Source organism: Guillardia theta, assembly GCF_000315625.1.
Source record: "Guillardia theta CCMP2712 unplaced genomic scaffold GUITHscaffold_6, whole genome shotgun sequence".
Classification (NCBI taxonomy): Eukaryota; class Cryptophyceae; order Pyrenomonadales; family Geminigeraceae; genus Guillardia; species Guillardia theta.
The window spans coordinates 828,971-841,620 of record NW_005434668.1 but is presented as its reverse complement, the minus strand read 5'-3'; the positions used below and the strand labels follow the sequence as shown (position 1 = coordinate 841,620).

The 12,650-nt window shown below is 54.2% G+C and overlaps 4 protein-coding genes across 4 annotated transcripts; 2 read left to right on the top strand and 2 right to left on the bottom strand.

The window, feature by feature from the left end:
- Positions 1-160: 160 nt before the first annotated feature.
- On the top strand, positions 161-2,239 carry GUITHDRAFT_101095 (hypothetical protein; the record flags this gene model as incomplete). The annotated part of the gene is made up of 15 exons (XM_005840316.1): positions 161-247; positions 289-349; positions 406-548; positions 728-783; positions 871-928; positions 976-1,038; positions 1,091-1,197; positions 1,242-1,350; positions 1,394-1,451; positions 1,497-1,564; positions 1,621-1,691; positions 1,744-1,818; positions 1,905-1,959; positions 2,100-2,138; positions 2,183-2,239. The coding sequence occupies 15 exons, from the start codon at positions 161-163 to the stop codon at positions 2,237-2,239; spliced, it is 1,107 nt and encodes a 368-aa protein (XP_005840373.1).
- Positions 2,240-2,341: 102 nt separating this feature from the next.
- GUITHDRAFT_101094 (hypothetical protein) lies at positions 2,342-4,142 on the bottom strand (the record flags this gene model as incomplete). Its single annotated transcript, XM_005840315.1, has 8 exons — positions 2,342-2,517; positions 2,562-2,645; positions 2,750-2,840; positions 2,901-3,026; positions 3,157-3,216; positions 3,266-3,352; positions 3,408-3,609; positions 3,655-4,142. 8 exons carry the CDS (start codon positions 4,140-4,142, stop codon positions 2,342-2,344), a joined length of 1,314 nt encoding a protein of 437 aa, XP_005840372.1.
- A 430-nt stretch (positions 4,143-4,572) lies between these two features.
- On the top strand, positions 4,573-7,566 carry GUITHDRAFT_133115 (hypothetical protein; the record flags this gene model as incomplete). Its single annotated transcript, XM_005840314.1, has 5 exons — positions 4,573-4,827; positions 4,888-7,128; positions 7,173-7,205; positions 7,257-7,385; positions 7,546-7,566. 5 exons carry the CDS (start codon positions 4,573-4,575, stop codon positions 7,564-7,566), a joined length of 2,679 nt encoding a protein of 892 aa, XP_005840371.1.
- Positions 7,567-8,977: 1,411 nt separating this feature from the next.
- Positions 8,978-9,616, bottom strand: GUITHDRAFT_49323 (hypothetical protein; the record flags this gene model as incomplete). The annotated part of the gene is made up of 1 exon (XM_005840313.1): positions 8,978-9,616. A coding segment is annotated over one exon (639 nt), but the record flags the coding sequence as incomplete, so codon positions are not given.
- Between the last annotated feature and the right edge of the window lie 3,034 nt (positions 9,617-12,650).

The window sequence follows — 12,650 nt, the reverse complement described above, 5'->3', positions numbered from 1 at the left end:
GTGAGGGACTGTAGTGATAGACTATCCTCCTCTTCCTCATACCTAACTGCAGGAGATCGACCAGCTGTTTTGGAGATGTCGCAACCAGGAGATGGTAGCATGGATATAAGTACTTCCAATCCTGCCGCCCTTCATTCTTCCTGACAGTCCCTAAGGTTCCATGTCTCAGCCTCAACAGAAAGGATTCATGAGCAAGATCTTCAGCCCGACTCTTGTTCTCGGAGAGCAGGTTGTGACTCGTTCCATGGTGAGGGTAAGGTGCGGAACTGAGACGTTTTACGTCCTCAGGTTGTTCAGCAAGAAGTTCATGATGTATCGAGCAGTCAAAAGTCTGCCACGGGCCATGAAGGTTTGTTGAGATGCTCAGACGTAAAGGCTGCTGGATCTCTGACGAATACTTCGCAGTGTTCTGTGTCAGATACTCCCCCGATGGACAGGTGGGATATGCCAGCTATAGGATTGAATCCGTTGACCACCAGTTTCAGTTCATCGCTGCTTCCCGTGGGAACGGCGAGATTGACATTTACTCGACAGTGAATGGCAACAAGGTGAAGATTGAATAACAGCAATTGTCCATTTATCCGAACGATTTTTGAAAGGTATACCTCCTTCCCGGTCAACAAGGATTTGACGGAGCTCCTACCTGTTGCGTTCGCTTCCGTCCAAACACAGTGATATCGAAGATTTTCCCTTGAAAGGTCTCGAGACTGACGGAGTTTTATGTCAGAACTCTTCTAAGACCAAGAACGTCCTTCTTTCAGTGAACGCAAACGGGCTAGTCAAGTCAGTGTCTATCGCTTGCTCTACTTGCCTCTGACGCACCACCTTCACGTCCTCTCCTTCCTCTTCCTGAGACTGCGTTCAATCCAGGCACTGGCACATGACATCAATGAAATGTTTGCACACCATCAACGAGGATCCTAATCAGGTTCAACTTCCACTCTTGTCCCGCAGCCGAACGTGAACATCTTGCAGTGTTATGCCCTCGACTACCGAGCTGATGGGCTCAAGTTCGCCACAGCCGGGCAAGACCACCAGGTGACGACATCGCTCAGTATGCTGTAAGACTCTGACTTCCTTCTTCTCGCAGGTCCGCATCTATGACGAGGCGACCAAGACGTTACAGTCGACATTGACTGGCGGTTATGGGCGAACTCGTGCTGGCCATTCGAATCGGGTCTTCTCGCTCAAGTTCAGGTACAAGAGCTGCAGGGAGTTGAAAGTTTTGACCCCCTGAGCAGCACGGATGATGAGAACCTGCTGCTGAGTGCTGGATGGGACAACACAATACAGGTCAGCACCTGGCCCCCTTTCGATCTGAGAGCATTCCAGTCTCTCATTCCGATCATGGTTTGCTCCTTTTTCTGATCTTTGCTCATCGCGCATTGAGCAGGTGTGGGACATCCGGATGGATGTACCATGCAGGAGTGTGTTCGGCACGCACATCACAGGTCGCCACCCTCCATGAAGCGGCTCGGACGTGACGACCGCAACAGGCGACTCCATCGATCTCTACGACAACTATATCGTCAGCGGATCTTGGCGCCCTGAGAATCAGCTCCAGGTGCACTTGCAACGGCCCGAACGTGCCCCTATCCTACTGATGCTAATCTCAATCAGTTGTGGGACCTTCGGACTTGCACTCTGCTAAAGAACTACAACTGGACCAACGCCTCTCATCCTTGTTTGCTGTAAGCCCGTCCTCCTCGATCCGCGACCGTCGTCTAACTGCAGAATCTCCAGCTATGGCACGCAATTCAGCAAGGACGTCGGGGCTACTTACATCATCGCTGGTGGCAGTGGGGCCAATGAGGCTCGGTGAGAGGGAGGGTGAAGGGCGAGGAGGAGGAGAGGTTGAAGGGGTTGTTGGGAAAGAGGGGGAGGAAGTGCTGATCTGGTCGCAGCCTCTACAAAAGAGAAAGTGGGGAGCAAGTGGGTGTTGTGCTCGGCATGAAACAGGTAACCATCTTCTTCCTTTTGCGTTACACGCCTCGTCCCCCTCAAGTCAAATGTTGACTGCTTTCTTCTCATCTCGCTCTCTGCTCCTGCCCGTCCCTTCTTCTCCTCCGTTGCAACTTTCACCTGACCTGCTTGCTCAGGGCGTGTACAGCGTTGACTTCCATCCCTCCAAGAGTCAGGTAGAGGCTGCTGGGAAACGTGGTGGACGTGAGAGGTTGAGCAGGTGGCCATCGCGTCGGGTGACGGGACCGTCCGTCTCATCGACTATCAGCGCGAGTGACATAACGAAGGAGAAGGATGACGGTCGATCAAGTCGATCAGAACAAGACATGAGAGTCTTGGTTCTCTTGTTAGACGTTTACGCTAGCTTTTTGTTCCTCCTTCACGTAGATCGAATTCTCCCGAACATGTCGGTGGCTACACAAGTAGATGAGAGAGCTGTCATGCCCTTTGAAAACAATCCTTTCAGGACGAGATTCTCCTTCGCCTCCGTTGCCTTGTCGTTGAGTTTCCACAGAGCTATGTCTGCGTCTCCTCCCTCCACTATCCTTCCTTTCCCTTCCCAGCGAGTTTTCAGCTGCACCTCAAAGGGGGACGTTTACCTCGAGGGAGCTTGAGCGTGGCCGAGGGGTTGTACGTCACCAGTGGGAGAATTTCAGCGAGGTTGTGACCTCGGGCGAGCATTTCTGACATGAGAATAAGAGAAGGGAGAGGGAAATGTAGAAGGGGAGGAAAGAGAGATGGGTTGTGGAGGGAGGAGGGAGGAGGAAGGAGAAGCGCTTGCCCTGACCTCTCAGGAAGTTAACCAGGCGCGTCGGTTTGGCGTAGGAGTAGCCAATGAGCTGCTTGTTGCTGTCGAACTTGGGGAGAGATCCAAAGGCCTGAGACCTTCAGTTCAGCATCGACAGGAGGTAAGAGATTGTTCAGACGTCACTGCTAACACAGACTCTCTCCAAAGGCAACCCGGCGTTGATGTACGCCTCGACAACATCCGCTGCCTTGGAGTTTGCTGTCACGTCCACAATTCCCCCATCTCTCAGCCACATGGCAGACGCTCGCGCCAGTTCCTGACTCACGTTACAACGCTCTCCACCCAACCACCCACCCACCCACCCTCCCTCCCTCCCTCCCTCCCTCCCTCCCTCCCTCCCTCCTCCACTTTCTGCCTCCCTGCCTCCCTAGATTCCCAGCGCTCACTGGAGTTCGTCCAACGTGCGTGGGAACAACCTGGGTCTTGGGTAAACCGGTGATGTTGACCTGGGCAAGGGTTGTGATGTCCACAGACGCTCGTTGTCTCAGCTCTCACGATGTCCCACAGCATGTCTAACTTCTCTACATTGCTCCCGATGTGCAAGTACACGATCCCGGACTTCCCTCCCAGCATCCCCCCGACCTGAGTCATCCCATCAGAACATGCACAGGTGGACCAAACCCGGCGGTCCCCTCACCTTGGCATCCGCCGCCAAGTTCACCATGTGCGATAGGGTGGGTTGACTCCCTCTGAAGTCGGATATCGCAACCTCCACTGAGCGATCAGATGCGATGCCTGGTTGAGAGGGCAGAGCAGATACCTTCACTCCGACTACCGTCTCCAGCAGCGCTATGTCCTTCATGACCGAGCCAAGCAAGTTTGGACTCTCCGGAAGAGTCCTGCCGACCGGTCAGCGAGATCAAGAGACGTGGAGGTGCTCCTACTTGTAGGCTCCAGTGTACATGAAGGCAGAGATCGGGAGCAAGTTCAGCCCTGCCACCGTCATCGACAACGACTCCAGCGATCTCGAGATCGAGTCGGTCCCGAGGAGCCCGACGACCGTGGTCAGTCCTCCTTGGATGAACTCGGAGAGCCTCGGCTGGGGCACACGAGACGCTGGTCCTGCCTCTCCTCCTCCTCCTGTCAGGTGGACGTGCATGTCCACTAGCCCTGGAGTCGCGATCAGACCAGAAGCATCGACGACTCGCAAGAGGCCTTTCCGCTCTAACTCCGCGGGATCGAACCCTCCTCCTTCAAACATTCTAAGGACTTTCCCTCCTCCTACCAAGATGTCCATCCTCCCTCTCGGCGTCGGATCAAACACATTGGCCCCAGATATCAGAAGCAAAGTCCCGATGTCTGAAGCGTTCATGCATGGAGGAAGATCCTGAAGGGCAGGAGGAGACTTCAAGAGGGGAGCTGTGTGCTTCATCAAGAACTCAGGATGCTGATTCACCCCTGCCATGGCTCTCCTCCCCTGCAAGTCGCTCCTCTCACTCTGCTGTCGCAGGATCACCACCCCGAACAGAAATGTGGTGAGCATAGAGACTGCTGTCATGCCTCCTAGCAAGATGAAGGCAAGGCCATCCTGCCTCCATCTCACAGGTATGGGTCTCATCGTCCCCTTGCCTTCCTCCTCGTCTCCTGCTTCCTCGGCCTCCCAGCGCTCCCGCCGCGTCAGTCTGAGCATCCCGGCACCAACATTTTCCCCGACAACCTCACGCTCTGAGGTTAGCCCGCATTCTTGGTTGATTGACTACTCTTGGAGTGACTACCCCTACCTCCTTATTCATGTCACTAAGCTGCATGAAATGGGGGGTTACTGGACTGCGTCCGTTAAAACAGAGCCCTTTCTCCATGACATGGGCGGTATGAGAAGAGCGCGAGAGACAGACGTGAGGGTCTCAGTGAAGATCAGAGACGATGAAGATGGCGAGGAGGAAGAGGAGGAAGAGGAGAAGGAGGAGAAGGAGGAGAAGGAGGAGAAGGAGGAGGGATCGCGCGGGGACGAGTTTGTGAAGTGTCTTCCGTTTGAGAACAGCATACAGCTCAAGCATGCAGTCCACGAGAGGACGATCATGCAGTTCAGCAACGTGTACGCAGCAGACTCTTCACAGGTGAACTCCTTTGTTGCTTCTCATGTCCAGCAACTGAAGTGACCGACTGGCTTCTTGCAGGCCCTCGTGTTTCAGGGAGTGTGCAGTCACCTAGTCAGCGAGGCGCTAGAGGGCAGAAGTTCGTGCGTCGTTGTCGCAGGCTCCCAGCATGCGGGCAAGACTTTCGCTCTTGTTGGGACCGTCGACGACGTTGTTGACATGGGCCTCATCGAGAGATTCATCACCAAAGTTGTTGACAGCAGTCAGGTGGCCAAGAGTGTAGTCAGAGTGAGGTTGCAGGCCATGCTGGCTGACCACATGGAGAGTCGCGACCTCTTCGACCGGCGATCACTGATCGACTCATCTCTCAGCTCTAAGGAGTTTTCCACTGTCTTGTCACGCAGAGCAGCCGAAAGCTTGAAGGATGTGAGGGCCCTGTTGAAGAAGGTTGCTGCTTCCTTGAGGGAGAGCACATCCCACGATCTGATCCTCCACCTCACGTTCGAGAAGACAACGGGCTCTTCCTCGAGAGAAATCCTCTCCAGCGTGACGTTTGTGGAGCTTCAGATCCGTGAGGACGCTTCCCGGGCCGCTCTCTGTAACTTTGACATGGTCTCACGAGTGATCGGTATGATGAAGGCAAGGAGAAAGTTCAGGGACGCGGAGGAGGCGCTGGAGCACATTCTTGGGGACGATGAGGACGATGCCCGGCCCTTGGGTTACTCTTCATCCTTCTTCAAGTACTTCTGTCACAGCATGCAGCATGTCTCATCTGTTTCTGCGCTCGTCCTTCTCTCGTCCTCGTCTCGACATTCACGTTCTGCCCTGTGCTCTCTGGATTTTGCCAGGGTGTGCATGGGCAGCAAACCAGCGAAAGGAGACGGAAGGAGAAGCAAGTTCAGGGAGAGAACTCAGGTGGGCATGTCAAGTAAAGATGTCAGCACCAACAATGAGGAGGAAGCATACAGTCATTCTGTTCGACACAGCAGTCCCTCCATGAGGAGTTCGAGAGGGAGGTTGAAGAGCTCAGATCTTGATGGCGGGACGAAGGTGTCAAGGCAGGAGGCGGGTGAGAGTATGAGGGAGGAGCATGAGATGCTGAAGGCAAAGTTCGGAGAGGCGATCGAGATGATTGAGAAGCTGAAGAGTGAGAAGGTCTTCCTAGAAGCAAAGTGCGAGGCGCTGATCAACAGGGTATCGAGAGAGCAAAGTGCGCTGATATCCGAACGAAATTCCCTCCGGGTGGAAGTGTTCTCCTTCAAGGAAGAGCTGAAAGGACTTTCCCGCAGCCTCATGGACAAGAACTCAAGGGAGAAGGTTTGCTCAGAGTGCCTGATGATGAGGAGCAAGGTGGAGGACGGGGAAGCCAAGATTTTCCAACTTGAACATGAGCTGAAGGAGATGGAGAAGAAGACGGTATTTGACAGACTGCACGCAAAGAGTTCAAAGCCTTCTTCTCCTCAGCGCTGCGAGACTTGCCTCAACATGACAAGGCACGTCCGGAAGCTTTCCAAGGAGAAAGTGGAGCTGTCAAACGCAATCTCGTCCCTGAGAGCTGAGAAGGAATCGGTTGAGCGGAGGCTGGTGGACGTGGAGAGATTGAGCTCGGAGAGGGACAAAGAAGTTTCGCAGGTCGTCGGGAGGAAAGATGCAGACATTGCCGAGTTGCTGAACGCCAAGAAGAGAATGGAAGAGACGAGGGTGGAGATGGAGATGGAGATGGAAAAACTGACGTCGAGTTTGGAGAGTGAAAGGCGTAAGTGCGAACAGCTGGAACAGGAGGCTGAGAAGCTGAAGAACAGGTCTGCAAAGTTGGAGAGGAAGTTGGAAGAGGAAAAGGAGAATCTGGAAAACACTCAGAAGATGTTGGAAGAGGCGGAGCAGGCAATCAGGTCGATGGAGCTGGAACTGAAGCAGACTGAAAAGAAATTTTCTGCATCGGCGAGGGATCTGTCTCACAAAGAGGTGTCAATTGAGAAGATGAGCGTGCAGATGGAGATGATGGAGGAGGAGTTGAAGGAACTGAAGTCGAGGCACGACAAGGTTTGCTCGGCAAGGAAGGTGGAGCAGAAAGAAGCGCGGAGGTTGGAATCGGAGTTGAGGGAGAAGGAGAAGATGGTTGAAGAAAGAGAGAACAGGATTCAAGAGCTCACGACTGAGCTGAAGGATGCAAAGACAGAATCCAAGAGCGCTAGAGCAAACGAACAGAACTTGAGAGGCTGCCTGAAGTCGTCGGAGGAGTCCGTCGCCGATCTCAAATGCCAGCATGAAGAGCTGCTGAACAGACATGAGGAGCTGGAAGATGACTTAAAGGATCAGCAGGTTGAGATGTCTTGAAGGGGTTTCGATGTGCTGATAGTGAACAGGACGAGAACAAGAGATTGAAGTCGAGCTTGAAGGTGAGGGATGAAATGAGATGTCTGAACTTGTTTATGCTTCACACCTGGCAGGAATGTCGTGTAGAGAAGGAGAAAGTTCAAGAGGAGTTAAAGAAGATGGTCGCCGACCTCGAAAGAAGCAAACAAGCAGAAGCGAAGCTCCGTGACAAGGTCGAAAATTTGAAGGAGAAGGTGAAGAAGGTGAGAGCGATGAACACTTTTGTCGTTCTCTTTCATGATCAAATGAATCGTTCTGGAAAAGGTCGATTCCACTACGGTTTCATCTCAGGCAAACTCAAAAATTTCTGAACAAAGGGAAAGATTACAAGAGTCTGAACGACAAGTTGGACTCTTGAAACAGGTTCTTTGCATCTCCTCTTGATTCTTATCCTTATTGTCTCTGTCAGGAAATGAAAGAAGTCGAAAAATTTCTGAACAACGAGATTCACAAACGCGATGAAATAATCTCATCTCTTGAGCAACACAACAGAAGGCTGTCAAAGCGTGAAAGCGAACTCGTGAGTCAAAACATTCTTTGCTTGCCTGTTGAAATTCTGACCTCGTCCCTCTCCCTCCCTTCCACCACCATTGTCGTCTCTTCTTTCTTCTCTTACCCCTCCCATCTTCTCCATCCACCGTCCTCTCCATCCTCTCCATGCTGGCCCTTATCATTCATCTCCTTCTCCCTGATTCCCCCTCTCTCCTCCTCATCTTCCTCCTCCTGCGCCTTCAGATTTCCTCCAACGAGTCGAGGACAAGACGCGCCGAAGAGCTCGCAAGAAAAGCAGCAGAGGACAGGCGGATGATCGAAGAGCTGCAGCGGGAGAACCAGGTCTCCTCTGTCCTTCTACTCTGTCCTCCCCTCCTCTTCCTCCTCCTCCTCCTCCTCCTCCTCCTCCTCCTCCTCCTCCTCCTCTTCCTCCTCTTCCTCCTCCTCTTCCTCCTCCTTTCTCCATCTCAATCTCGTGTCTTCTCTTCTCGTCAGCCTCCTGCCATCCGCCTCCTCCTTCCTCTCCTCTTCTGACTCTTCTGCAGAGTCTCACTGTAAAGGTCGACACCCTCGCACGCGAGCTCGACGACCTCGTTGGAAGCATCAACGAGCACATGAAGGGGAAGGGACAGAAAGTCAAGTCGCTTCCCTCGGATGAGGAGGACGAGGAGGTTCGCCGGGTTTCACCGGACGCTCAGACGAGTTTCCTGCCCTCCGGATGCTCAACCCCTGAGAGAGGACAGTGGGGTTTCGAGCGGCCATGAGAACAGCAAGAAGATGTCAAGGGAAGGAAGAAGGAGGAAGAGGAGCAGTGATCTAAGCAGGCAGAGTTGAAGAGGGAGCAGGAGGGGCGCGCTTGGCTCTGTTCTTCACCCTGGTGTTGATTTCATGTACATCATAATGAGATCGATCACGAGAGGGAAGAGGAGGAGAGAGTCTCTAGCCTCCTCGTCTTGAGAAGCTCCAGCAGAAAGTCTCTCAACTGCTCCTCCGCGCGTGAAATCTCTTCCTCCACAGGAGCCACGGCCACATCCGCATCCCCTTCGACGTAGAGGCACCAGTGCTTGTGCCCCTGTTCATCTTCCTCCTCCTTCTCCACCCTCCATCCTCCCGCAAGGGGGTCCAGCCTTGGCGCTATAGCCTGCCGTCCTCCCACTGTCCTGAGCTGCCATGCACGTCGGGAAGAGTACCTGGCCAGCACCTCCTCCAGCCCCTCCTGGTCGCCTCCCGGCAGCGGAGTAGGAAGAGCGACTAGCGTCTGCAGTGTGCGGTGAAGGAACATGGGCTGGTCCTCAAGGAAGTGCATCATTGTGTTGCCGCAGAACCTGCCGCTGGGGTCGAGGAGCCCCACCGCGTCAGCAGCTCGAGCGACGCGGCCAAGCGGCAGGCGCGCGAGCTTGAAGGCGAGACGCCATGAATCTTTGTCCCCGTACATCCTGCGGTAGAAGTGCATGAAATGCGAGTTGATGTACAGGACTACCTGCAGGGCTCTCCATGCTCGCCTCTTGCTCACAGCAAACTGCCCTGCCTCCAACTCCCTCTCCCCATCCTCCATCCGCAGCCCGTAGGCCGCCAGGAAATCTCTGCTGATCCAGTGAGGGTCGCGGCTCCAGTCCTGCCAGAAGACGTTCCCATGAGCAGAGTAGAGGGCGGAGGAGAAGAGTTCCAGCGGATTGCGAAGGGGAACAACGTCGGAGTCCAGCCAGATCACCTCTTCGAAGCTGGAGAAGACGACGGCAAAGGCCTTGATCTGGAACCCGCGGAGGGGGAGGGAGGAGGAGACGTTGGGGAGGTGATAGATGTTATAGCACACCACTCCCATCCCCTCAAGGAGCTCCACGACCTCGGCAGACATCTCGCTCTCGTCAGCATAGAAGAGTTCCACAGGAAGCGAGCACCCGATCCTCCTCAGCATCCTCAGCGTCACATACGCGTTTGCCACCTGAACTCTCCCCCCTGCTGCCATCACCACTCCTCTCCCCTCGAACACCTCCGGATACTCGCTCTCCTCCGTCAGGATCGCGCCGATCGCCGCGACATGCTCAGCCTCGCCGGCTGGTGCGGCCGCCACGAGCTCCTCCCACTTCTTGCTCTCCTCTGAACATGTGTCGCCCTTTGAACAAGTCGCCACCGGTTGCTCCCCCGCATCCTGCTGCTGCTGCTTCACCTGGACTTCCTCACCCGGCATAGACGACGGATCCCCAAACCCGCCTTCAGGCTCTATCCTCACGTCTGCAGTTTGGTGCCTGACTATCAGGTTGGGGTTGCCGTAGAGCAGGCGGTCTTGATAGTTCGGATCGAAGTTGGGATTGATCCGGGAAGGCGAGTCCTCCTCGTCGTACCGAGCAGCGAGCAAATCTTTGACCCTCTTATGCCTGTCATACTGATGCACGACAGCGTACAACTCTCCCTTGCTGTTCCTGACCTGCCGCACTGATTCACTCGGCATCCTCGCAGAAGTGAACCACACATCTCACCTCACCGAAATCATCGACACTGATAGAAACAACATCTCCCATCGTACACAGGGGCCCGTCCTCGTTGTAGTAAGTGGTCAAATTCATCATCTGCGAGAACCTCCCAGTCCACAGCAGCGCTTGCTGTACGGCCTGATCAGCACACCATCCTCCGGAGATGACACTGCCATTTTCATCCCTCGTGACTGTTGCTGTCCTTTGTTGCTCATCTGCCAACAAGAAAGAGGAGCAATCAGGCACAGCCGGGTGCAAGCACTTGTTTCAACACCTTCCATCAGTTTGGCGTACCAGTATACAGCGAGGGAAGTCCCGTACATGTTGCCGGAGCAGCAACGAAGTCTGTGAGACACTCTCTGTAACATGTTCTCTGCCCTGTAGACCGAGCAGTTCTCCGTCATCCATCCCCTGTTTGTGGGAGAGGTCCCTATCAGCAGGTGGTTCGACTCCAAGAAAAAAGCCCCGCCCCCATGGCTGTCGATCCGAGCAAAGGGGTCGTCTTGAAACATGACATCTCTTACGTCGGTATGCAGCACATGCTCATACTGCCCGATCCGCTTCTCCAAGAACTGCCTGTAGAGTTTGAAGCGATGGACTCCCACAGGGCCGTGCGTCCTGTTCAATTCCGGGAAATCGTACATGATGACTGTGGCGCCGAATCGATCAGCCAGTCGCTGCGTGTGCTCTTGATGTCTTCCTGAGAATAGGACAACCTCTGCAGTACATCCGGATGCTCGGAGGGAGGCGAGAAAGATCCTGAGCTCCTCAGCTCTGATGTTGTACTCGGCTCCTATGATTAGATTCCTGCACGTCACCAGTGTGAGGGTTGCCAGGACGAGCAAGAAGCATCCTAGTCTGTAGTTCATCCTCCTCATCATGGCTGCTCACTCTGTGCAGTCCCAGCGGCATCGTCCTCACTCGGGCAGGTCATGGCTTCCTTTGTACCCCCCCTGCCATCGACCGGCCGGCCTGCAGCATGTGGGTGCCAGTGACACTGCAGCCGTCACCAGCGGCGGGGCCCGGTGCCCGGCGGGGCCCGGTGCCCGGCGGGGGCCCGGCCTCGGCCCGGACCGTCCGACGGCCGGGCTGCTCCCGGAGTCCGAGCCGCCTCGGAGTGTCGGACGGTCCGACACCGGATCGCGACTTAAGTTGGCCCGAGTCCGCCGGACTCCGTCCCGGATACAAATATGATCTGCGGCGGGCCTGAGCCTCCGACGGGGAGCTTCGAGTAGAGAGGCCACGGGCTCAGTCGGAGCCTCGGAGCCTCGGTTCAACGGTTAGTTGCCATCCCCATCTAATCGGTGCGTAATGAGCCAGTAAAGTCTCAAATAAATGCTCCCGCTCGAGATTTGTCAGCTCTGACTGGATTATCACGTCGCTTCGCCGTCCTGCCTTGAAATTGCAGCGATTGGGTGGGGGTGCGATCTATCCTTGGTTGTATCAGTCCTCCACACTTGCCGCCCAGTTTTCAGATACCCATCTACATCTTGGATTCAAAGTGGATTCCCTGCTGCAACTGTTATATTGTCCTTCATTTCCTTTTGTTTCCAACAACCCCATCATGACTTGCGCCAAGCAGCAGATCTCAGATAGTTCGCTGCACAGAACAGAACAAGATTCAGCCACTTCCCCTTCTGCGAGAGTGAGCCGTTTGCTTGAGTCCTCTCCCATCTTCCCTTCCATCACCTGGCAAGGTGTCGCGATGAAGGACAGCACCTACTTTCAAGCGCTGGAGGCAACTGGAATGCTGGCGAGGAGATCGATCGACGCAAGCGGCAATTTCCTGGTCAACCGGCCACGTGACGAGCTCGCGCAAGACATCATCTGTAATGAATCTTGTAAGCGACAGGCGAGCAGGCCATGAGTGACAAACTTGTGAGAGAGAATAGCTCGCAGCAGAGCTGAACTTGTACTGTAATTAGGATTATCAAGATTTTTCAAACTTGAAGTGTTGAATGAATAGAACTTGAAAATTTGGTTACCTTCGGATTCACTCAGCATGTTCATTCAATTAGATTGCTTGTGGAACAGAAAAAGGAGGATAACGATATGCAGCTTGATGAACATGTTGTCGACAAATTTTTGGTAGCACATCACACAGAATTGAAAGTCGTTTTTATAAAGTCAATGCTGTAAGAACTGAGAGCGCTCAATCCATGATACAAGTCAAGTACGGTAAGACTCAGGTGGTGGGATCGGGCGGTTGTCAAGCACTCAGAGGATGCTCGAGCCTCGGGCCGTACCAAAGCTTTGATGATGGATCGCATGCCAGCCGTGCTCGCCGAGTAAACAAAACTCTCCTCAGTGTAAACGAGACACCCCTCATGCTATACGGTTTTCGAGGCGCCACAAGACGAGCCTCGGTCTTCAAGTCCAAACCGTCGCACTACGGTCTCTTCTCATCAGTGTCTGGATGCTTCAGTGGGCGCCAGTTCAAGTCGACGATGGATCGCATGCCAGCGTCAGCCGTGCCAGTATATACGTGGCAAGTTGCAAGGCGGC